Source organism: Psittacula echo, assembly GCF_963264785.1.
Source record: "Psittacula echo genome assembly, chromosome: 4".
Classification (NCBI taxonomy): Eukaryota; Metazoa; Chordata; class Aves; order Psittaciformes; family Psittacidae; genus Psittacula; species Psittacula echo.
Window position 1 is genome coordinate 69607578 of NC_137738.1, and position 26625 is coordinate 69634202.

The 26625-nt window shown below is 42.9% G+C and overlaps 1 protein-coding gene across 1 annotated transcript in view; it reads right to left on the reverse strand.

Moving 5' to 3' along the window:
• The window catches only part of ANKRD6 (ankyrin repeat domain 6), a gene marked incomplete at both ends in the record, with an annotated part of 33325 nt that extends 7807 nt beyond the window's left edge, over positions 1-25518 (reverse strand). The window contains 8 exons of the mRNA XM_080615266.1: positions 1-78; positions 316-414; positions 2116-2214; positions 3194-3292; positions 6474-6572; positions 7243-7341; positions 15219-15317; positions 25399-25518. Coding sequence (XP_080471392.1) covers positions 1-78; positions 316-414; positions 2116-2214; positions 3194-3292; positions 6474-6572; positions 7243-7341; positions 15219-15317; positions 25399-25518 — 792 coding nt within the window. The remainder of the gene's footprint in view (positions 79-315; positions 415-2115; positions 2215-3193; positions 3293-6473; positions 6573-7242; positions 7342-15218; positions 15318-25398) is intronic.
• Positions 25519-26625: the final 1107 nt, after the last annotated feature.

Below are 26625 nucleotides of genomic sequence, written 5' to 3' on the forward strand. Positions count from 1 at the left end.
CTGTGATGCTTTAGTGAGAAGGAGTGCAACCTCAGGGTTATTGTGCTGTCTGGCAACCTCTAGAGGGGTCTGACCTGCCTGAGAGAAAAAAGAAAAAGGCATTTCCTTCCAAACAGAAGCCCCTGGAAATGTGGGGTTTCTCCACCCAAGGTTAGTACGTGCTCTGTCCACAAGAGTGAAGTTAACTAACTGCTTTCATTTACCCCAATTTAATTCAGCTCTAACACCCAAATTACTTTCTACCAGCACTACGAAGAGTGTTGAAGGGAGTCTGCATTAATATAAATTACCAACAAAACTCCAAGTACTGCTTACATTGTTGACAACAGATGCATCAGCCCCTGCCTCCAGCAACAGCTTAACCACCTTCCTGTGATTGAGAGCAGCAGCTACATGGAGCGCAGTATCCCCTGCCTGCAAGTCAGAAAGCAAAGAACAGTGGTGTAACACACATCCTTGGGTCTCACCCTCCAGAAAAAGAGGCTCAGAGCTTAAAAGACCTGCACTCACTGAGCTTAAATAAGGCCTGTTCAGTAAGAAAAATAGAATTAGGAGGAAGGGGACAGGAAGGGGCAGGAACTACTTCAGGGCAAGGACCTGCTTCAGCCTGGTTTTGAGAAACACAGCCAGGGCGCTGGTGATCTGGTTTAACTGAAACGAGTGATATACAATGCAGATGGGAGGCAGCCCAGCTCTACCGCGAGCAAATGGATATGACATCAGAGGGCAGAACCGGTTTTCCCACCACATCCTTCTCTTTTTTCCAGGTTTGATTATTTGGTGCACAGATGGTCAACTCTCACGTTACTCAAAACCAGCCAGGTAGTACAAGCAGCGTGGTGGCTGGTGTTCCCTTAAGGAGATTCCTCAAGAAAAACAGGGTTTGGATGAAAGCCAGGAGATGATCCAGGTCCTGCATAACACACTGCCCTGCCCTGGTCCCAGTGCAGACAGGTGAAGACAGCTGTGATCAGATTTGGGCACCGCTAACACAGCCAGCAGCTGTTCAAAGGAGACAGGACATGTGTATGTAATGCTTTCCTGTCCCCTCTGCCTTGCATTCTGCCTTCAGAAAATTAGATCTCCTTGAGACTAGTGGATGCCTGCTGCTTGTCGCTAACCTGGGTGAGGTGTATTCATAAATAAAATCATTATACATGTAAATATGGAACAACTTTGGGTAGTGCTGGGGAATGGAGGGAAGGGGTGTCTCTCTGGGCCAGGTTCACACCGGTTAATCTTAATATTCAGTAGCTCATTTTGCAAGTTTAAAGACTCATTTCCAAATAAAATTACACAGTAAATTTAACATACTGAAACCCTTTTTGTTTGGTGTAATATCTCATATCTGAGAAACAAGATTAAATGTACACATCAGAAAACATCTTTAGTTTCCCAGGAGCATGAGACGATGTGCTTAAGCACCACATAAGCTATTTATTTAGCAGATTTAATACATCTTAATGTACTAAATCCATTCCCTTCTACCACACAATTAGGCTATGCTATAGATATAAAATCAATTACTTCTCTATAAAACAACTATGGATGATTAATCCTAGGTTAGACTGACCATTACTTTGAATTTAAAGCATAATTTTTCTTCACTTTTATGTTATTTCAATTCCCCTCACTGCAAAATGCAGCAAAGAAAATTTTCAGAGGAATTTGCACCTTTGTAGTATCTGAATGTTAGTGAGTTCTGTTTTACAATGTTTCTACAATGGCCACGGGATCATTAAATCCTAGTTACAGAGGAGAAAATGGGCCCCCATAAAACAACTGAGTCTCTTGCCCAGTCCCATTCTGCACAGAACTGATAAGGCCCCAAGTGCGCCAGCTCCTAACCTCATGCCACTACTGTCCCAGACCCCCTTCCTATACCAACATACGATTGCAGAACCTCATAAATAGGCAATGCTTTAAAGAAATGATGCAAATGTGATGGCAAAATAATAAACCACTTATATGCTATTACTTTAAGGCTGTTTTTAAAAGCATTTGGTGGTACAGTGAAACACAGAGTGAAGCGGGATCACTTGGGTAGGAATCCCTCTTCCCAACAACTAGCCATGTGCAAAGGGCACAAAGTCACAATGAGGTTCATGCACTGACCTGGTTCTTTTCATGGACAGAACAGAAAGCACTGAGCAGCACCCTAATGATGGGCAAGTGATTATAACGAGCAGCCACATGCAGACAGGTATCTCCTGCCTGCAAACAGAAACAAAGCTCTGAGCATGTAATCGCAGTAGTAAAGCTTGCACTTGTCACAGCGTTCAGGGATGAAACAATCCTATTAAACCAAAGAGAGCAGCAAGTTCCACACACCTCCACTGAGCAGCAATGCTGTCTCCTTTGCAGTACAAAACCTGCTCTCATGGCAGGGGGGGGGGGTTTAGCAAGAGCTGGGGCCAGGCAAGCTGGGGGTACAAATTCTTTAATCACTGGTGGGAAATACTGGAATCACAAAATGCTGCTTTCCTGCACTACAAAACCTGATCTACATTTTTACATTAAATCTGTTCTTCTGAACCACAAACCAATGTGATCTGGACACTCAACGGTGCTGCACGTAATGAATAAATATGGGAGTGGGGGACAGAGCAGCATCCCCAGGAGGGGTGACACATGCGCAGCTGGCACTGGGAGCAGAGCCCCATGGGTTTCACTGCCGAGCAAGAACAAAAACATCTGGCTTCCTTCTCATTATAAAATAGGAGGAAAGCTGTCTGAAACTGAAGTCACCTTCTATCTACCTCATTTGACAGATCAACACACAGTACACATGATCTGTCTCAATGGTGGCAGGTCTGAAGACTTTCACCAGTATGGCATAAAAACCCTTTTAAGTTTTCCATCTTTCTGAGAGTGGAACCCGTCTGCAGAGCTGCACAACAGCGTATGGGTCAGGCCATCAGGACTTCGAAAAGCAGCAAAGGATCAGCTGTGCAACAGCAAAGCCCCCTTTGACTCCTTCCATCCCCACTCAAGAGATGGATACAAGTAGCGCATTGTTCAGTCCTATGAGAACCATTCCTGCGCAGGATGTATACAATGGTTTGTTAGTGGGATTTTCAATAGCATTTATAGCAAAAAACACAGCTGAAAGTATTTCTGAGTATTCCCAAAAGTTAAAGTAACAGCTAAAACAAAGGCACACAAACATGAACACGTTCTTTTCAAAACTCACGTTGTTTTTGAGGTCTGCTCGAGATCCTCCAAGTAATAAAACACGAGTGCTCTGGGAATGGCTGTTCTGGCAAGCCAGGTGAAGAGGGGTGTTACCTGCCTTAGAGAAACACAGGAAAATATAAAAGTCGTGGTTAGAAATTGGACATGAGCATTAAAAAACAAAACCTCACAGCCCTTCCCACAAGAAGATCCCCCCAGGAACAGGATACTGTCGCTGTTATTTTCCCAAAGATATGAACTGAATGAACCCAGAGAGAGAAATACCCTCTTCATCCTGTGAATTATTTATCTGGGATATAGTAAAGGCAGTCTCCAGGGGATCTCACAGGTCAGGATGCAGATTTTAGGCTATCGGGAAGCTCCAACGTTCAGGAAGCACATCAGTCGCCAGCCAACACAAGAAGGGGAAAAAAAAGCCACCCAAACCCCAGAGAATCACATGCTAAGATTCCTGAAAGGAGCAAAAATGCAGCTTTTATGGACAGAAACGAAAGAAGAGGTTTCCTGTCTATTGTCTTTCTAGCACTGTTAAGCACATTATCAGTCTGACAAGTTTTTCTGGCAGCGTTTGGCTTTTGTTGGCTTAAAATTGCTTGGGATTTTTGGCTCCTGGGAGCTAGAAAAGAAGTCAGCTCAGGTGAATAGTTTTCCCATGCTTACTAGGCTGCCTGTTCACCTTGATTATGTCCTTTAACTTGTTCCCCATGCTTTCAAGACACAGATCAAAGCTGCAGGGTTTGAATTACAAACAGCCAATTCTTAGATGCACTCTTAGGTCTTCAGTTCCACATTACAGACTGTTTCTCTAAGCTGTGGCAGACATGAACATTTTCTTTCTCAGCTAAATTGCATTTAAGTGCCAATTTTTTCCCTCCTGGGTTTATTGCCTCTGCAATGCCTTTATCATGTGGCGTTTGGAAGGTTGGCCCTGGTGGGAAAGCAGAAAGGTCCTGTACAGTAGGTGAGGGGCAAAGAGTTCCAAGCTGGGAGAAGTCATGGTTCTGGTACCGGGGGACAGGGCTCACAGAACAGGCTCTCCTCAAGCTTTCTTGAGAGGGAGAGTGGATCCAAGGTGTACCAGTCTGAAGGTATTCACTGGTCTACTGAATCTTCACTAGAACATGCAGACTGATGGAGGACCTACAAAGAGGGCTACAACTGATCTAACAGGACAATCTACCACAGCAGAAGAGTTTTTATAAAGCCAACTTGACTGAAAGTAAACTGCATCTCCAGGGTGACCGCTGCCCAGGAGGAATACAGCTACCCAGGTGTGTTCCCCATGCGTTGTCCCTTCTTCAAATGCCTGCCTGAAATGCTTTTAAAACTTGCCTTTAAAATCCTAGGTGTTCTGTCAGGCCTCTGCATTTCACTTCAAGCCAGAGGCCAGCCAGGCAATTGAAGATGGGAGTTATCTTCAATTGCATCGCTCTTACATACACTGTGGTCAAGGTGCTCTGCTGCAAGAAGTGCATCTGTACAAGCGCTTCCAGGACATATCAACCAGGAGTTACAGAATATATAGCCTCAAATCCCTCCCACCTTCTGCTGCTTAGCAGCGTTTGACAAGTCTAGCAGCCTCTATCTGTCCCATCCAGCCAAAAAAGGCATGATGCTCAGGTTTAAGCCAACAGCCTGTGTATAGGGTGATCCTGTCTATGGCACTCAGCCTTGGTGTCTGAAAGATTCTGTGTAGTCATCAGTAACATAAGAATTTGAGAGACCAGAGAAAACATTTTGGGATTAGACAGAGTTAAGCTCTTCATCTGCCTTGAAATCAAAAGGGGTAAAAGCACAGGCATGTGTGCAAGCATGCACGATTCCTGCATTTTTCAGCAGCTCCTGAGAAAAGATCCTGTATATTAAAAAACACCCAAACAGTGAAATGAAAAGGGAGAGGATGTCTTACCCTTTGGGTGAGACATCAAAGACCAGCATAGGAGCTGGTCATTCAGTGTTAGTCTGCCAGTCGTACCTCAGACATCAACCCTGCTGAGCTATTCTGTGCACATGTTTTCCAAGAGAGGCTGTCTCCAGTTGACATAGGCTGTACTACAAGCTAAGTCTTCTACTACCCAAAGGCACCCAAGCATACCCAATAACCAGACTTGCATCTTAAACCTGCACTTTGTAGACACTTGTACATATATACATAGTCAAGGGTATCAAGGGATGGGAGTATAATGGTTCACAAGACTATAAAGCCAAGCATGGGAAGTTCCTGAAGTACCTTTGATACAAATCTAGGTAAACATTACCACAAAAACAATTCCACAAAGAAAAACTGAAGTTGGAACAATATAAAAGAAGGAATACATATAAACCAGTATCAAAGATCATGTAATTATGGACCACACAGTGACCATGATAGTACATATACATGTGCACATACAGAAACACTATGCCCAGGAAACGTGCCTTTTCACTCAGAATCTTAGACTTTGGCCAGCTGTCTCCTTTCTTCACTAGCCCCTCTCAGTTGTTGTTTTAGGGACACATTTACCAAGACATGCTCAGAGTTCCCATACAGCCAGCCCAAAGCCCTCTCACCTGCAACAAAAGACACGGTGCCAACCATGCAATCTGGCCTGCCGGCACAGTCGTCCAAACACCAGCTCAGCTGACACCACAGGCTGCTACTGCCATTTCCATTAATTTCTGAATTGCTGAATTGAAGTCTTCACAGGTTTTACAATTAGAGTGGAACTAAAGCCTCTTGGCTTTGTCCTTTTTTCCTCTAAACTGCTCTCAAGGTATCATGAATACTAAAAGGAACATAATCCAGGTTCATTACAGGATTTTGGTAAGAATCTACACTATTATATTAGGAAGAACTTCCTAACAAAAGATACACTATTTTTTCCCCTAAGTGGCTTACATCCCTTTGGCTGTTTGATTTCCAAAAAACATACTGGATTTTGAAAGCTATTTTCCTATTAGGACAATTCATTTTCATTTTAAATCACACCAAGCACAATGACTACGCTTGGTATAAATTAGAGCACCATGGAGATTTCCACAGGAATTTTAGCATTCCTCAGCTGTAATTAATGTATCATTCAATGTGCTACTGAGTTCCCCCTGCATCAGCTGTCAAAACATGAATTCCCCAATGCCTGTGGAGGAACCATCCAGGCGTAATAAAGGCAAAAAAGGAAGAAAAAGAATCCCTCTCAGTAGGTCCTCACCTACTGAGAAATGCCATGGCTACACATTGCCAGGGCTGAGCATCAGCCACCGTACACTAGAACTGAAAGCTCCTCCTGCATGGGTCTCACCTTGTTCTTGGCAAGAACGTTGGCTCCTGCTTTAACGAGCACTTTGGCAGACTGACTGAATCCATGCCAACAAGCTTCGTGAAGAGCAGTGTTCCCATCCTGCAGAGCACACACACAAGGAGAAGGTTAGCGTCCTGTGCCCCACCACATGCAGAGTAACGTTACATTTAGAGCGCAGCAGCTGCACACCCCACTGCTCTCTTTGCAAATACAGCCATTTTCCTTCCGTACCAGTTTATTTTCTATTTTATTTTTACAAGAGGGTAAAAATATTATTTCTTTCATTTGGATCTTGGAATTAGTTATATTTACTCCACAACTAAATTTACAGCCTGGGATTGTCAGTTTCTAGGGTAGTCAAGGGAAACTCTGCAGTGTTTACGTAGGGCACAGTATAGTTGTATGTTAATTTCTCCCTTAAGGACGTGAGAACAGACTCTTAAACTAAAAAACTACCATAGAATCATAGAATGGTTTGGGTTGGAAGGGACCTTAAAGAGCATCCAGTTCCAACTCCCCTGCCATGGGCAGGGACACCTTCCACTAGACCAGGCTGCTCAAAGCCCCATCAGCTTGTTATGAAAAAAATACCTAAATCAGTAATTCATACTGAAAAGATGGAACAGTGTTTTTCCAGTGTAACTGTTCCAATTACTTTCAAAGCATCAGATACTTACTCAGGAGTATAAACCTTAACTTTCTTTCTGAGACTTTGGGCTTACTGGCTGGCAAGGCTGCCATACTACAGGGCTTTGCTTTCACCCGTTACCTTGTCTTGTCTGTCCAAAGCACACCCCTCTTGAATCAGAGTTGCTATAACATCGGTGTTCCCTACAACAGCAGCCCGGTGCAATGCTGTCTGATCACCCTGCAAAAGAAACAGTTTGTGATCAGTACCATTCCCACCTCATTCTGACTCAATGCAAATCCATACAACACACACAGGGGCTGCACTTTAACGCAGGTAGTGTTTCAACTCAAGCTGCCTTTGAAAACAGTCCTTGTAAACCACTGTCATTAAAGTTTCTAAGATTAATGAAGTTTTCAATGAAGTATTAGAGAACTATAAACCAACTGTTTAGAGAAGTTTGCAAGTCATCACAATCCCATATACAGGTTTGAAGGGCACTAAAACCATAGTAGCATTAGAAGGCAGTGAATCTAACACATTTGGCACAACGTGTCTAATAATCAACAGTATCTGTAGGGAACTAAAGGGAATTACAGGCTGCCATAATTCATCCTAATGATTCTCCAGTACTTCCACTAACTGGATGAAGCTTTCCTGTTTTGGCTCTGATTGCTCCGTTAGCCCTGCTTAGGATAAGCAGCATGAGATGAGAGTGGTCACTTTAGCACTTCTGATGAGTTTACTAATTAGGGCTAAGAGTTGAGGCAATTTTATGATGAAGACCACAACTGCAAGACCATCAACTCCAAACAACTGAGCAATCCTGAGGTCCAAATGACTTTCACTTCTCATTGACCGGCCACATAACGGCAACAAGCAAGCTTCTTACATCAGTTTATTTCCTTTATGGCCAAGCTCCCAAAAGAAGTTATGATGATGCTGTCATCTTGTCTGACTGCCCACCTATTGCCCCCCTAACAACTGCTGAACTCATTTGCTGAGCTATAGAGCCCAAGATTAATTTTCTACAAGCCTTCCAAACCTGAAGACTGGAGAGACACAAACTACTGGCCCTACCTATATGGGGTTATCCATATATTTTTATGTGCATGTTGGTGAGACCATGATAAAAGAGAAGGAATAGAAGGATTTATGCAGCAGCATGTAAGACACCGACCGATGGAAAAATGAGCTGCGGTAGCTCCATTGCTGCCACAACAACCGGCCTAGGCTTTCCTTTGAAGATACTTTGAACCCGCAGTGCTGAAGCACAGCCTGAGTCCAGGCACAAAGACTTAGCTTCAAAGCTGCACACAGCCTTTTTCGGGGATGAATAAACAGAGTAGGAATTCAATCCACTTCTGCTGATCTAGATAATGGGCACCAAAAACCCACAGAGGGCACAGATATGCAGTGTATCCTGAGGAAGAAAAGCTTGCAGGACGCTAGCCCTAAATAGGTTCAAAATTTCTCTGCTACAAATCTTTATCAGATGACGCCACATTATATTGAATACTAAAACTAGAGAAATTTCTGTATTTTCTGCCCTGCAGTCTGCACGTGTTTAGATAACTGGGTAATTTGAATAATTTGTTCTCAAAGGCAATTAAGAGCTGATTTTAGAATTGCTCTTGGTGGGCTTCTTTTGTGCTAATGACAGCAAAATAGTTATTAATCCATAAGGAAAAATTAGCATTGCCAACCACTACCTTTCAGTAACCCCTGAAATGCCAACCTCCTCCCCCCCAGTAAATCATTAAATCGGCTTATAATCATGAAGTTGATTTTAAAAAATTGTGTTGAAATTGGTTTAAATTTGCTATGTCCGTGTTGTCTCTAGAGGTCACAGACTCTTATTTTTGTTCTTGCCCCTATTAAAACTGGAAATTTTGAACAAAGACAGTAACAGTTGCAGGAACTGGGACTTTCAGACAAACACAAAGTACTGGAAAACTGACAACACTGCGAGTTCTCTGAACTTGTGTATCTGTTCCACATTTAAAGCTAACCAACACGTTAAGGAAAATGTCCAAATTATACCATCTCACAAGTGCCAAGTGCCAGTTTCCAGTAACTATAACTTCACAGAAATCTGCTTGCTAACAAGCTGGGGAAAAACTTACAACCTTTTTTTGCTAATACACGGTACCAATGACAGTAGCTACTGCAGCAATGGGTAATGTGGACAGTGCAAAGGTCATTTTAGCTGACTACCATGAAGTGGAAAGTAATCCATCAACCTATCCCTGCCAACTTGTATTGCTGCACCAGCAAAACTCCAGAAAATATTATAATAAAGACTAAAGCAAGATGACATCTGCCACTGTGATGGATGGAGCTTGAACAATGAATGGTTGGTTCCTACTTCTTTAGAGTCGGGAAAATTGATTGTGGAGAAGACCAAATGGGAGGCAGGAATAGACTGTATTGGATTTAGTTTATAATTAAGGGTCTTCTTGCTGGGCTAGTTTAAAGGCTAACAACAAGAACCTCATCACAGTAATTGCAGTGCAGTCAAAGGCCATTCAGCTTTTTGGGGGTTGTCGATACAACAGCTACTTCTAATGGCACCTCAGTTAAATTAAAAACAAGCACGTATTTGGAAAGCAGGAAGCACACCTCACTGCTTCTTTGGGAAGCCTTGCCCATGTGCTTGGGGACCATTCACTGGGACTGCAGAGCAGCACAGGGACAGCTTCAGCCATGCCCGGGCTTTGTCTCATACTATATTCTGGTCCCCAGAATGGAAGCTCAGGCAGGTGAAGGGGAACAAGTCCCACAAATGGCAGGCTCAGGGGCTTCCTGCCCAAGGTGTGGGCATTGTTGCTGACATCCTCCTTATGCAAGTCCAGGGAAAGCCAAGCATCTAAGAGTAAGATCCAGCCAGCACCCTGAGCAGCTAAATAAATACCTCATCCAAGTAACAAGGAGTGTCAAAGGGTATCTCAAACCCTGCCTCAACTGCAGCAAGGCACCTCCCATTGAAGACATGGCAGTTATCAATGTCCTGGAGAAGGTCCCTACCACCCCCAGGCCCCTCAGCCAGCAGGGCAGACACTGGTCAACCATTCCCTCGGACCTCAGCACACACATGAACCTTAAACTGCCTAAGGTGCCTTGGAAGCTGAGCCACCAGACCGTGACGGCCTCTGTGTGTAAGTCACTGAGCACCCAGCCACAGATAGCGGAGCTCACTTATAAATAACCCTGCCTGCTCCACTGTTTCTAACCTGCCTTGCCTCCCCTGCAGCAGAGGAGCAAACCCCAATCTTGCCCCTTATGGAGTTAGAGAAAACTGACGACGCTTTTCACAGTGTGAGTTTTCAGACAGTGCAATCACTGACTCTTTTTATTAACTGCTAAAATAACTGTCTCTGAAAGCACTCATCGGAGTTCTGCCTTTAGCAAGGCATTAGGGGGCTGTTGCAGAGGCTCAGAGCGTAATTACACCGGTAAATGTGTATTAACTGCCCAGACTATTATGTTGGGCACAATTTATGATGCTATTTGTTGGTGATTTATCCCTCAGGAACAGACTGCAGCTCAGTAGCAATAGAGAGAGATAACACCTCTGCTGTGTCACACAAACGTGGCCTTGACAGAAACAACAGTCTGACTAAATGCAGGTGTGGGCCTGAAGCCAAGACGACACATAGGTGCTTAAGTGAAGCTTGGTAGAAGTAAGGCACTTAAGTCTACACTGATGCATCTTGAATCCCCTTCCTAGCCCTGAAAGCAACTCAAACTCCAGCATTTTCCCTTCAACACCCCAGACATCTTGGCTTGCACAAGTGACTGCACCCAGAGGTTATGGTACTCACCCAGCTTGACTTGCCATGAAAGCACTGCTGTATCAAAAGAGCTCCACTTTTAAGAAACATGTTGGTATTCACTGGGCTAGAGAGAGGGAGATGCTGGAAGACTGGGATAGGAGTCTGCATTCCTGCTGCATAGGATGTGGGACTGCACATCCTGACAGCTCTACCTGTAATGGGTCTATTGCACAGCAAGGCCCAGCACCAGCAGGTACATTTCCAAACTGTGAAACCATGCTTTGTACAGAGAGCTTACACACCTGCTTTCAAGGGAGGGTTACAGGCTGGGGCTCCTGAAGAAAGTCAGATACATGGATCCTGACCTTCTCCATGGATTATGGCGCTACTCTTTACTGTAGCACTTCTGTATTGGTTAGGCTAGGGGCACTTGCTCAGTATCCTGGTGTTTGCAATTATCTCCTCGAGTTTCCTCATTTACTGACTAAATTAAAGCAGTGGACACAACCACTGCGACCAGGCTCCTGGGAACTTAAGTTCCCCCCAAGGGAAGGGAAATAACACAATTTACAAAGGGGTTTCAGGGAGCTATTACATGTTCTGCCAGCAATCCTGGATATTGGAGTCTCTGTTATAGACTCCACTGCCCAAATCTAATGAGATTTGGTTTACACCAGTTTGCAATACATATTACTTCTTCTTCTCTTTAATTTAAAAAAAACCCCCAAACTATAACCACCATATTTTGTTTTCCTACACACTCCTGTTCTGCAGAGCATCCATCAATAGTACAATCTCCTTTAAAGCCCTTCTGCAGGGTCACACTTTGCCTGCTCGTTGTCTTTCCATGTCTGCAGAAATCTCAGAAAAACCTGTCTTGCTACAGGAGAATTGCACCAAATAACCAGCCAAAACTCGTGCCTTCAATCCCCAGTACAAAGTGCTGGATGGCACTTGCAAAGTCTTATACTATGAAATCAAATCACTAAATTCATGGTGGAAAGTTCAAAATACAGCCAAGCATTAAATCCTGTCAGGAGCATCCAAGCATACATGGACGTTTTGAAGCAGCTGACACAAAGGCGATTGAATCATGTGCTCTAGTGTTCCCTAGTGTCACTGTGCTGCTCTCCTCCTCCTCTGCTGAAGAAAAGCAGTCATCATGACACACAGTACGAACTACTTCACTCTGAATGATAAATGATGATGCATGACCAGCAGAAGTGATCGAGGCACAAAAAAAAAAATCACAAATGAAACAGATTACAGCTTGAATGGACAGAAACGGGAGTACAGGAATAAGCCACTTTGCATATTTATATTCAGCTAGAAATCATTATAAACCATGGGTTACTGTTCCATGTGAAATTCATTTTCTGCTTCTTAAACTGGAGCTTCCAGAAGGGAAGTTTCGGGGCCTCAGGCCTGTATTTTAAATCAACTTGTTTTCCCAGAGAGCACATAGAGGGCAGGAGACCTGCTGCAGAACACCCAGCGCAAAGCCGGCCATGCAGTCATGCACCGCAGAAGAGCTTGGTCATGCCAGACCATCGGGCCAAGGTTTCACAGCATGCAGCCGTGCAAGACATCAAGCTCAAGGCAGGGTTGATGCACAAGGTTTCTAACCTCCTTCTCTCTTTCTGATCTTCTAGGTTCCTTTCTAGCCTTTCTCTTCTGGTTTTTCTTATCTTTTTCATCCTTGATTTCCTTCACCGGCACAACTTTCTCCTTGACTATTTCTGAGGTGTGTGCTGTGTGGATGCTCATTGACCATTCAGAGATAGCATTGGGATCCCAGTAAGACTTTTCAGTATTGGCAGGGAGAAGGAAGGAGTTAGCTCCCGGGGTGGCGTACTCTACAGAGCTGGACTCCACCGGCTGAAATTCATAATAATCCCACTCCAGGCCACTGGAGGTCATTCTTCAACTAATTCTTATGGCTCTTACCGTGGGTAAAAGAATTTATCTGTAGAACATGAAGTGAGTGTTTTAATCTCTCCACAACAGGTAGCAACTTCCAATAAGTTTCTGCTTATCATGTGGCAGATTAAAAGTTAGTCTTTCATTCATTCATTAGCTAAAGAGAGTCAACTCCAAAACAAAATGTGCTTATGTTTCCTGTTATTTAGAAAAATAAAATCTAAATCAGCATTTTAGAAACTGGAGATGTTATCACAACAATGCCACAGACAAAAATCAACTAAGTAATGTACTTTTCAATTAAATATGATACTTCCCACTCTTATGAGTGATTTCATCTTTGAACTTAAATCTGTATTCCTGAAAAACAGCAATTAAACATATAGATGTTAATCAACATTGAAACTAAGATGCCCTCACTGACAAATGAGCACACAATAAAAGGGACCGAAGGCATCATCAACAAATGTCAACTGAAATAGAATAGAAATATGTTCTGTGAGGCATAAATAAAGAATAAAAATTAATTTTACGAGTTGAAACAAAAAATATAGAACCTTTTTGAAGACCTATGTAAAAGGAAAGCAGAAATATTTTAGTTAATACCTTTCACAAGCAAAAATCTTCACTTGAAGTTTTAGCCTTCCCCCTCTTCTAAGACAAATCCACACGCACTGAGACTTTGCAACTCCTGTGGCTCTCCTCAACCCCAACCAAATTACTAGCACAAAATACAGAGCTAAAATCTAAATACATTTTAAAGAAACAGCATCTGTGAATCAAGCATGCATCTATTCTGTTCAGATTAGTCACCACATTTAGAAGCGGTATGCAGTTGCTATGAACAAAGCCCCTGCAAAGCTTGTAAGGCAAGTGAAACACAGCTTCTACAAGCTAAGTACTCTCTCCAGTGCAAGACTCTGCTGAACCAAAACGATGCTATACACTGATTTACTGTTTCTCCATTATGGCTTTCACATTTACATATAAACAGCCTAGACTTTATTACTAGAGGATTCAGAAAACCCAGACTTACTCAAAAAACAGTTTTCACAGAAATCCAACTTGACCAAATTGGTGGAAGCTCTTCCATTCTTAGAGCAGCAGCTTGCTTTTCTCTGACAGTACTTGTAAACTACCTGCAATTTCTCTTAAATATCTGATGAATCATTTTTGCAGGGAGAAGTCAAAAAACATACTCAGGATACATCTGAATAAACTGATACTCACATTACACTTGCAAATCTGCTCCATTTCACAGATGGGCATAGGGAAAGAATAAAGAGCACAGGAAGCAAAGTTTCTTCCTAGAAAAACAAGATTCCCAGTAGCAAGCTGGCTGCATCCGTACCCCAGTCCTAAGCTTGTCAGAAAGACTGCTCACATCTCACAGGGAAGCAGCTACTCATGCAGAGAAGGAAACCAGTCTTCCAATTTCTACAGACATTTAAGACTCTCTAGATGCAAATAAATGCCTAAGGGGATTTTCAAAAGGCACCTAGATATTTCCAGTGTATTTTTAGTAGTCATACAAGTGCCTCTACAAACCACCTTTGGACCTCTAGGTCCTTTGAAGAATCTTCACTTTATTTATTACAGGGGGAACAAAAGCAACCCTTCCTCAAACTTGTTTCAGTGTACTATCAGAAGTTAGCAATGAGTCTGAAGAAATCGTGGTTTCATGGTTATTCAACTGATGTTGTGCATTTCAGCCTACACCTTTGCTCATCACAGCGAGGTAACTAAAACAACGTTACTACTCACGCCAATGTGCCTTTAAGCCTGGTCCAAGATCAAAACTATTCTTACAGAACACTGAGAAATTCCAATAACTTACATATTTTAGCAAATGAAGACAAACTACCATTTGCTAAATTCAAAGCTGTTTTCATTGTGCTGGCGCTTCACCACACAACAGCCTCACAGATCTGACCATCCCCACATCGAGTACAGCTGCCAACAGGATGATTTCCCTGTGACACTGCACAGTGCTCCAGGCAACTGCTCAATACTCTATTTGCTGCAGTATGTGCCTACACAAAAGCATCTTCCACTTCAAGCAAACATCACAACAGATCATGTCTCCTGCCTGATATGCTCCAATGGGTTCCCACAGAGTACAGTGAGCTCTTACTTCACTCCTACACCAAGCAGCAGATAATGACTTTCACTGCTACTTACACCTGCCTGGCACAACTAAAGCTCTCATAAAGCTCTGCAGCTTGAGCAAGAGGACCAAGCTACTCACCGAAAACCACCCCATTTTACATTGTCTCCCATGCAGTTTTACATCTCCGTATCAGAAAACAGAGAAACAGATTTTGTTTTCATTTCATCCTACTTCAAAGAAGTGACAGTCTACTGCTACTTGCAAATTACCTTTTCCCCCTCCACCCAAGCAAGAAGGTTGCATCTACTTACATCATCCTGAATATCCAGGTCACAACCTGCCTTCAACAAAACCCGGACAACATGGAGATGACCCTTGTGGGCAGCAAGATGCAGCGGGGTCCGGCCATGCTATGAATGTGAAGAAAATAGTAATAACTTACGATCAATTTTTTTTATTCATGGTAGTTAAACAGAATTTTTATCTCCTTTTCCTCATTCATACCTCGCTCTCTGAAACCTGCAATAGCAGCAACTGACATATATTAGTGTACCAAAGGCTTCCCCTTAGTTTCGTGTATGCCGAAAACTCCTCCTCTCCCTTCTCCAACATTTCAGTTTATCTAAGTGATAACTGACAAAAGGGATATTACATTGACATAAGGATACTCCCTTAGAGTTTTGGATTTGGCTTTGTTATCCATGCCTGAAGAGAATTCATGGCCCATTGTTTCTTTTCGTCTGGAGTGCAGAATTGTCAATCACTTTCAGCTTCACTCAGTAGGACCAAGTTGCAATAGCAGCGGGCTAATTCATATATTGCAATGGGTATCATCTTTGCAATAGAAACAAGAATTGATGAACTGTTGTGTATGACGGATGCTCTTCTTAGAAGGAATGGAAGACCTGTGGTCACTTCCTGTTACTCCACGTGTACGACAACCAACATCCTTTTGCCAAAGATCTATCAAGTTGTTTTACATAAACCTTATTTTTCAACATTACTAAGGTCTAATCCCCATGAAAGTAAGAGTATAAAACAGCCATGTGGAATCCAACCTATAGCGTAATTAAGGACCTTTCCCTAATAAACAGAAGGACAGAAAAGCTTTAACTAGTGAGATAGATACATGTTGTATGGCTTTAGGAGGAAAAACAAAGATTGAAATTTGACAGTAAAATCAATTTTTAAAAAAAGAAGAAAACAACAACCAACCAACATCCTCCCAACAAATGGGTTAAAAAAATCTAAGTGAAATGACAAGAGGAAAACAACAGTTACTCGTAACTGAGCACCACTTGATCATCCCTTGACAGATTTTAAAATGAAACATTTCAGGAAGAGGGGAATATGGTGCTTCTCCTAAATTAGGCATGAGAATTGAGACTCAGAGAGGGAAGAGATTGTAAGAGGCAGTCTGGGCAACAGAGAAGAGCTACAACAAGCCATTCCCTAAATGTTTAACCCATTTATCCCAAGAGAGGATAGAGAATTAAGTCCTGCTCTAGGAAGTGTGTGTATGTATCTATACATATAAAATCTCAAAACATCAACATGAAAAGCAAGTGAAACACTTAAGAATTGTTAAACAGCAACACTCTAAAACTGTTAATTGCAGATTTTGTTTCATCACAATTGGGAAAACAGGATTTCAGCCACTGCTGAAAGCAGAGTATCTTCAGAAAGAACCCCATTTTTTCCACTAGGAATTTTATGAGATAAGGAGGAGTTACGTTATTCTTCACCTGTATCTATTACACATATCTATTTCTTCATTACTGTTGCTATTTTCTGTTCTTGTACCCCATGATTTACCCTGCAAAGGAAGATAATCAGCCCTAATATATCACCTACAGAAGCAGAAAACACCGGGAGAGCTCACTGACTACTAGCGGCCTCAAGTAAGCAGAAGGCAACCATCAGCCCTCTGAGGTTTTAAGCAACTTCTCCAGCAGGAAAGCCTCTTCAGGTAAATAAAAAACCAAACTCAAGGCAGTGTTGATTTCACACAGCAAATCTCAAACCTGCATAACTGGAAAAAGCCACAGGAATTCAGCCTCTTCAGAGCAAAAGGGAAAACCAGTGCCGAAATACACAGAACGGCTGGGGACAGAATGCCCATGTCATTACTGAGTAGTTGTGCAATGATTTGAAAACATTAAACATTGATTAATTCTCCTACACTAACATTGATTAATTGTCCTACATTATTGATCTGAGGGGCCAGATCTAAGGGAGAAGCACCTGAGAGTGGGTCTCAAAACCCCAATGTTGGCTCCTGTTAGCAGCAGAAGCTCATTCCCACATGGGAAGCTTCCACTCCTGCCCTACTGAAGGCGTGGGAAGGGCTTTTGGCTATCACCACTGCTCCTGGGTGCCATCCAGCCTGCTACCTGGGGGTTTCTTGCCTGACCTGCTCACAAGCCCCTAAATGTCTGCCCCTCTGGTGAAGGGCACTGAGCAGCACCGAGCACGCCTGCTTCTCCAGGAGCCTGGAGGAGAGCCAGGGCTGTGCCACTGTTCCGGGTAACTCAATAGCAAGGTATTACAAGGTCTCCAGGTAACATGGGGGAAAAAGGAAAAAAAGAGAAAAGGGGGGGGGAAAAGGCAAGTCCGATTGACAAATCATTCCAGGCTATGAACAATATGTTTGGATTATGAGTATGTGCTCCAGCACGTTCATGGTTATGGGTTCTGACTTTCTACATTACTTAATAGCAGGAAGCAAATCACCTAATCCAGGCCTCTCACTTTCTGGCAGGTTACTAATATACCATGAAAACAAATAATTGCCATCTGTGCACAGAGCAGAAAAAAATCCCAAAGAAACCCAACTTGAAGCCAGCTCCTGTTCTTTAAAAGGAAAACAGTGTCAACTACATTAATATAACCCAGCAGGGAAACTTTCTGATAAGATAATCATCTCTAAACACTGCAAAAAATGCTGACATGCAGCCAAAGGTACTGTGCTAAAAGCAAAGTGAAAGGAGAGTATATTTCAATATGAGGGACAGGTTTTCCTCACCCAATACACCTTCCTAGGCAGTCACCACACAGAGTGATCACCTAGGAAGCACAAGAAAAGAAGACCTGGATCACACAACATTCACACGCCTGTTCAGCACACCAAAATAAAGCCACCCCAGGGAACAGGCTTACCTGAAGGATGCCCCAGGGAGCACCAGGTTCTCCTACCACTAGGACCAACTCATTCCCCATCCTCAACAGGCAGCCTCTCCGTGCTCATGGCCAGCCACAGGAGATGGGTGACACAGGAGGAGAAGGCACTTGCTGGAGAGCTGCAAGCAAGGGCTAGCTACTTGGCTGTTCCTGTCACTCAGCAAACAGAGATTCACCTTAACTGTGCATGTCTCCTATCATCATCCCTACGTGTTCAGTAACTTCAGCCAAGTTCCCAAAACCCAGGGTTTTGTTAAAAAAAGAATAATTGGAAAAAAAAACCAAAACACCACAACCCAGTGTTACTGAAACAGATAAATAAAGGATTATTTTTATTCCAGAGAGTTTGTTTGGAGATTCTCTATTCAAAAACAGATTCAGAGGCATCCAACCTATTGAAGACCCTTAGAGAGAGACCTTTGGAGACCTGAGCTATTGCATACCTGAAGTCCTTGAGCTCTTCCCACTACAAAGGGACTATAAATGAAAACTATAACTGTAATGAGGACGGGAGTGGGAAGGAGGATCAATTCCAGCACATTACACTGATTAGAGACTCGGGCTTTTGGAAAAAGATCTCAAGATTAATCATAACCCTGCAAGAACTGACACTGCCAGATTTTCTTTTTCTTCCCAGTAACATCAAAATGAGAGCAGAGATGGAAGGTACGGTTGGACAGTGTTCCAGTACAGGCAACGCAAACACTGAAAAACACTCCCACCCACCTCCCCACACAAACACACATATGGAGACAGGTATTTAAGTACATATGCATGTATGCACTAATCCAGAACAAACTGTGAGGGAGAGACAAGGTGATCTGGATGCCCCTCATGCTGTGATGAGAAACCTGGAGCACAGCAAGCTTTGGAGATAAATGTTCAATGGATCCAGGTTACAGCAGGAAGCCCTAGCAGCAATACTCAGAGCTGCTTCTGCCTTCATGTCTGTAAGTCAAACCAACAGACCACAGAGTTTTACTCTCACAGTAATGCATCCTACCCGAAGTATTTAGGGGCAAGAGAGATGACGGCAGACACACAAATTTTGCTGTCCATGTCTCTTCCTTAAAGACATTTCACACTCACCATCGGAGCATCAAAGAGTGGATTTGTCTGAATACACAAGTGGGTCCCAGCAGGAAAGGAAACACAGAATCATAGAATGGGTTGGGTTGGAAGGGACCTTAAAGCTTTTCCAGTTCCAATCCCCTGCCACAGGCAGAGACACCTTCCCCTACACCAGGTTGCTCAAAGCTCCATCCAACCTGGCCTTGAACACTGTCAGGGATGGGGCAGCCACAGCTTCTCTGGGCAACCTGTGCCAGTGCCTCAGCACCCTCACAGTGAAGAATTTTTTTCCTAATATCTAATCTAAATCTCCCCTCTCTCAGTTTAAAGCCATTCCCACTTGCTCTGTCCCTACCTACCTTTGTAGAAACTCCTTCTACAGCTTTCTTGTAGGCCCCCTTTAGGTACCAGATGCTGCTCTAAGGTCTCCCTGAACAAGAATATATAAATGTCTCCTGGATGCTTATTGCAAGGAGACCTTAAACCCAGGGACTGCTTAATATGCAGATTACTGACTTAAAAGCTTGTGAGTATTTCCAAATATCAACTGCAACAGCTTGGGGATTAATACAGAAATACAAATGAGAGACTGCTGCAACCTGGGATTAATGAACCAATAAAGCAGTCATTCATATAAAAATTATGCAATTTGGACTTCTATTCAAATGTATAGAAATGCTTCAGCGGGCAACAAATCATACAAATGCTCCTGTATCACAGGCTTATTGACAAAATAAATGGGACTACGTTGCACTAAAGCTGCAACTTCAACACCCCTGACATGCTGCTATAGCTATGGGGAGTATCAGGTTGCAGCCAAGCACAGTAAACAGCCACATTGAACTTCATCAGTAAAATGGAAGGGTAGGGCTTATGTTTGTATTTAATCTGTAGAGTCTAACTTCCAGGCATTGACAGGCAGCTGTTGATACATACAATATAAAAGCAGAATTTTCTTACAGCAGCTGCCAATGTATGCACTCTGCAACCAAATCAGTGCAGGGGGGCCTCAGCACCACAAGCCACATGATCCTTTGTTGTGTTTATTTGTAGATACTTTTATGCAGGTACACTCAGTTTCCTATCTCACCTTGCTCTTGTGCTGCACAAGGACTATCACTTATTCATCCATTCTGCACATACACAAAAACATGCCTATCCACCTTTTATTAGAATGCTTGAAAACAAAAACCCAAGTCTTGTCACACTGATGACTTCAGACTGCTCTCCATGAATAACCTGCTCACTCAGGTCAGCAGAAAGTTTCTCATTGACCTCAGGAGGCACTCAGCAAGTCCCTAAATGTTCGCTGGCTCCCCTTTCAGTTATTTTGTTTAAAATAGACACAAATAGTTTTTCAAACTGAAGGAGAACAAAAATGTGAAAGCATCAAAATACATATTTTGTTTGTTTCCGTTCTAAAAAGGGAAAAAAAGCAATTGTTTTGAAGAACTCAACATGCTCTGAAGTTGAAATCCTGATGGCAAGAGTACAAGTAGCTCAGCATTACAAAAGCGTTGCCATATAGTAGGCTTGTAACTACTAATTCAAACGTTAAATCAAACAAACAAACAGAATTACTGAATCAAAACAGAGGCACTACCTTTTGCATTTCTACAGGGTTTTTTCCAAATAATCATCCCTTCTGCACAGACTTCAGTTTTATAGCTATGATCTTAATGCTGCGCTCTGCAGAAAAGCTATATTCTGCTTCCCTCTGAAAAAATATTCATAAACCCCATGGTGCTGTACAAGTTACATTTAAACTGCCTGTACTACCTTTATGTCTTTCTCTGGCAATATTTTTCACATTTAATAGAGTAGTGGGACACTCCTTTGTGCGTGCTTACTAATACACACCTTTTTCTGGCCTTATTAAGTCTTGCTATTTAACATTCCACCCTGTGCTGCAATACCCCAGTGAAACCCAACACCCAGGAACACTTCTGTCTTGGCGAGCTGTAGTGCAGTGATGGAGACCTGCAAATTTTGTCTCTGAGCACTGAGCAACCTGATGTTAATGGCTGCCTTTACCGCAAAGTGCCTTATTTCATCCAGTTGATGCCTGGAAGGTCAAATCCCACTTCTCTCCATGCTCCAAGCACCATTCTGGGGGCAAGCTCAAGGAAAGAGCTGAGCTGATCTGAGATGTCACTACCACCACTCCTGTGCCACTCCTGGTGGTCCACAGCCCTCTCCCTAACCTATCCCAATTCACAAAATCAAACAAAGAATAATCCCCAAAAACAACATCCTGGGAAGACAACAAGGCAGAGCAGCTCTGCAAAAGGCCCAGTGCTTTCATGTCAAAGATGCAGCTGTCAATAACTTTACTGAAAGAAAGCTCTACTACAAAAGGACTAAAAGAAGAGATCAACTTTCTTGCTTGGAAGAAAAGATTTAATTACACCAAGCTCAGTTCTTAATTTTCCAGCTTTTGAAGCATATTCGCCAAAATACTTTGTAAAGGCACCTGCTTGTTGAGTCAGGAAATTTGTATCATCAATTGTTTGGGGTATTTTTTTCACTTATCATAAAGAAATGATATAAATTTCACACTTGCGAAGAACTCAGATAAAAAGGCACAAAAATGGAAATTATCCATTAGCACTTTGAGCCATGAAGCCTCTGCTGAGCACTAGGGCCATCTCTTTCTTGGCCAGAATCCCGCACGGTTGGTGACAGAGATCCCAAGCAGCAGGACAAATGCTTGATGCACGTACAATGCAGTGCCACCAGCCCTCTCCCCCTCTGCCCTCTCTGATGTCAGACTGTAAGCAGCAATGCGACCTAGTGGCCATCAGCTCTTCTCTACATACTTTAAAGGGCCCCAAATCTGGAATGAACCCAGTATCCCTTACTGGAGTCAGGGAGAAGCACACTTCCATATTGACTTCACCTGCACAGTTGCCTTGATAGTGATGATGCCGAAACAAAACAAGCGCATCCCCAGGGAAACACTGAAGTGAGCACCTGGATACACGGATTCTCCACTGAACTTTGTTTCTTTCATATCCTTTCTTCTTCTTAAAGGCATCATTTACTTAGAGGTGACAAGAATTAAATACCATTTTGCAGGTGAACTGCTGTTTACTGAAGCAGCAATTAACCACATCATATGACCTTCCATACATACAATAAAAATAGAACTGGATGAACTTGTCAGCTATCCAGTATTTAACAGTACTTTGTTACAGAAAATATCCTTCACTTTCCTTCAGCTATGCTCAACCCTGTTTGAATAAAGAACTCTCTGGCACTTAACTCTCGATGCTGGTCACTTCAAGCTGTGGCTCTGCATGGTGTTTTTCACAAGAATTGGTTTGAGCTTCCCGATGTGTATCAGAAAAACATTTAAAGCCTAAAGTGATGTGGGAACTTCTTTCTCCTTTCAAAGAGCTTTGTCTCTGCATGTCTTCTTCCAGTAAAACTGACAGAATTCAGCAGGAACATTGGCTGACAAGTACAAAAGCCTTTTGAAGCAAATCGCTAGAATTCAAAACCAATCTGACAGAACAAACTGAAAACTCTGAATAAAAGCGTAAGACATACAGGTAAAAGACAACTAAGGCATGCACATGAACAAATTTATTTTTATGCCTCGTTTGCAAGAACTTTTACCTTGGGGAGAGGGCTGTGGGTTTCAATTTATCTGAAAGCTTGGTCAACAGTTTTCCACTACCGCAAGCCTGCCATCTAACTTCCATTCTAAAATTAACAATCCCTATCCAGAAAGTAGTTCTTATTTTTCACCTGTTCTGCTTATCAAAAGACTGCACAAGAACCTGGCTCTCTGATGGCTAAAAAATCCCTTTACATTTCCAGTTAAAAAGTGAGGCTAATTTATACAGGCTTGCTCCTGTGACAATCTTGTTGTGACTTTAAATGTCTCTTTCTCCTTCCAGCTTTTATGTCTCACCAGATTAGCAAATCAAGCTCTTACGGGGTATGTTTATACAGCCTTTCATAGGCAAATATGCACATGCTCTCCTATGCAGCAAGCTGGCTATGTGAGAGCCAGCCAGCCAACTGGATGCTGTGTAGACCTGCATAGGACGTTACTAAGCCTGAACTGATGGGCTTTGACAAGGGCAGCAGCTTGGTCTTACACCTCTTGGGTCACATTAGCCTCACCTCTATCTGTCTCAAAGCATGGAAAGAATGAGTGTGTGCTTCCAAAACACCCCAAGCACGCAAGCCTCAGTTGCTCCTTTGAGAGCATCTCTACTCCTCTGTGCACTCCTCCACAGTCTTGCTGACCTGCTGCCTTCTCTTTTGAGCAAGGCCTATCACCAAGGTACCCAAGTACCTCATCTGTGCTGTCTGCTGATGTGCCATTATGCATCCAGAATGACAACAGGGACAGATTTTTTCATCCCCCTCCCTGGGTTCCATGGGGATGACCTACAATCTCTAGGAATTAGCTACAATCTTGTAGTACCAGGTCAGCTACGGTTATGGCCTCAGAGCTCACCAGCAAGCTCAGCTTCCCAACAGAAACACCAATACTCTGCACCTGGGTGCAGTTTTGCAACCAAATGAGCTTTGCTTTGATTTTGCATGCAAGGGTTGAACAGTAAAGCAAGCGCAAGAAGCAGGAAGCCACCTATACCATACAGGAAAGAAAAACTTGCCAACTCTAGTGAATCTGTATTTTATTAAATTATAACCTGATTTTGTGTTTGAAAGTCAGAGCTACACGATTTGCTTCTTACTGTAATTAACAGAAGGCATTGATTGTTGCATAATAAACAACCTTAACAATGAGGAAGTGTTAATTTTGCATTGGAATTGTGGATCATGGCAACTAATTTCATGAAACAGTTAAATCAGTGGCATGATTATTCTATTCTGTCAACCATGACAAAGGATGGGCATTTTATATTCAAACAATGTGGAAGCTGGATCTGAAATTACATTAGTGCACAAATTTATGCACAGCATAGCATCCTTTCAATCATTTTGGGTAGGTCCCTTAGCAGTTTAAAAAGCTCATGATCTTAAAAAGAACCCAACCAAACAAAAAAACAGCCACAAACCCCCAAGCTACCATTCAGACATCTGTAAGTCAGTATTTCCTGATCTATTATTGACTACCTTTAATACCTGTTCATCAGCTACAGAACTTCTTGGCCAACAGAGCCAAACAGGCATCTTTATGGGAACACTCATGTTTATTACATCTGTGCTTTGTATCTACCAATAACAGGCCACTTAGTTTTGTCAAACAAAACCTACAAACACCAGTTGTCCTTGGATCACTCCAACTTTCAAAATAAATACTATCTAGAACTCAAACACTGCAAAGGGATTGAAAAACAACTGTCACTGACAGATAAAAAGAGGAAAAGACAAACTGCTTATCAAATCTACTCACATTTGCTTTCTATCTGTAAATATTAGCTCCCATATATATAGTGTTCAAAACCAATGGAAACATAAATAAAGCTAGGTATGATGGAAAACAATAGTTCATCAAAACAGGATGTCCCAAACGTTATGTTGCAGCTCTAAAGATCCAATTTGCCTAATTCTTTTGAAGGTTTTTTCCTGATCAAACCTCCTATGCAACAGCTAATTCTATCTCTTCTATATGCTAGTATTATTTATAACATGTTGAGAATCAGAAATAGATGAACATCTTCGAACTATCTTAATGTCTAAGCAGAAATCCTTCGATGCTGACGTCATCTCGAAGGTACAGGGAACACAGTTTGCAACTGCCAAGTCTGGAACTGACTGGGGACTCCACAGCACAAATCAATGAAGACGTCATGTATAAGAGGCTGCTGTACCAAGAGAATTCAGTGGCAGGAAATGCTTTCTGCATGCCGTTCCCCTGTGCGACAGGTGGCTCTCTCCACCCCTCACCCGGAAAGATGGTGGCTCTGAACCACCTTCCCTCCACAGTGATGAATAGCTCCACTCATCAGTTCACACAATGCTCAAAAGTCAGTGCACGCTTTGAAAAACATTGCATTGGAAACATGGCTCCATTGACACACCACGTTTCTAAGGACACAGCATTCACCACAGCTGCATCTGCTGGGAAGTGTGTAAATATGAGACATGTACTACACTGTAAATACACATGAGCTATTAGGTATAAACTTTAAGGAAATCTAAGCACTAACCCCAGTCACATTCAGACTGGTAAAGCTACAAAGGCATTTTCACAGACAATGGTCTAGGAGTTATGTTAGTTCCCAGGGATTTCGCAAAGCGTTTTTCTCTCGTTACCTTGGTAACGGCTACCTTGGCACCCCTGTTGATAAGCTGCACCACATTCTCCACTTGGCCTTTGTGGGCAGCTACAAGCAGGCGTTCTGAAAGCACGGCAACCACATCCTGCTGGCTCATGAATTAGGAGAGACAGGTTTTCACGATTCCTCGGTCCAAAAACAAAGGCTTGGGATCAGTTCATGCAGCATACAGACAGGTGAGGAAGGACCCCAGCTCTCTGGACACTGACGTTACTGCTATGCCATCCTCTGGACCTGTGGATCAGAAAACAACACTGCTGTCAGCAAGGTTTCAGAAACAGAAGCACTGCAGCAGCTCCTCCCTGGGTGTCTGCCTTTGCATCACTTTGGAAGGGAGTCACAAAAAAGCCTCAAAGCCTCCTGAAGACACTGTACTTCTGTTGCAATGCAGAGGGATACAGACAGTACCACATAATGTGCCCTCAATCCCCTAGTTTGGGAGAAAAATCCTTAAACTTCCTGAGAGCTTTTGGCCTAACCTGTATCTGTGTGGCCCCTTTCATTCTGTCCTTCCCACTGGGTTTCTCAGACTTTAATTAGCCAAGGACAGGTTAACTACATCCACTGCTAACAGTAGCTCAGCCTGCGTTGGCCAAAGGAACAAGAATATGTTATAGTTATGGGCTACAAAAATATACAAACCTCTGCAGTGGAAGGACTGAGTGCAGTCAGCAATTAAAGACAGCTAAACACTCCCTCATGAGTATAAAATGCTTCACAGCCTCTCCCAAGGACACCTCTGGGAGGGATCATGACCTGCAACTGGGAAGCACTCATTTTTGCTGTCAACGAGAAATGATGCTCCCCCTGCAGTGCTGATATCATGCTCCACTGGGCCCAGCAACAATTCAGATGTAGCACTCATCACACAAACTTGTGTGTTCTTCTTCCTGGGCTCCACTGACCTGTTCAGTGAGCCATCAGAGCTGAAAAAGGATTTCTGACATAATTCCAGAAAATGCATCCACAGATCACTTTAAGCTGTAGGACCCAGAACCTGCCCACTCTGAGAGGGTTTCAGCTTTACCTCTGCTTTGCACACATGGGTATTTAACTGTTTCAGTACAGGAAAAAACACCTTCAAGATAGCCAGTGTGTATCTAGATGATTTATCTTTCTCTCTTGAAATATCACTGCACTGCTCCTTATCAGCTACCAGTATTACAGGCGTTGCACAGCCTAGGTAATCGCTACAGGGACTAGA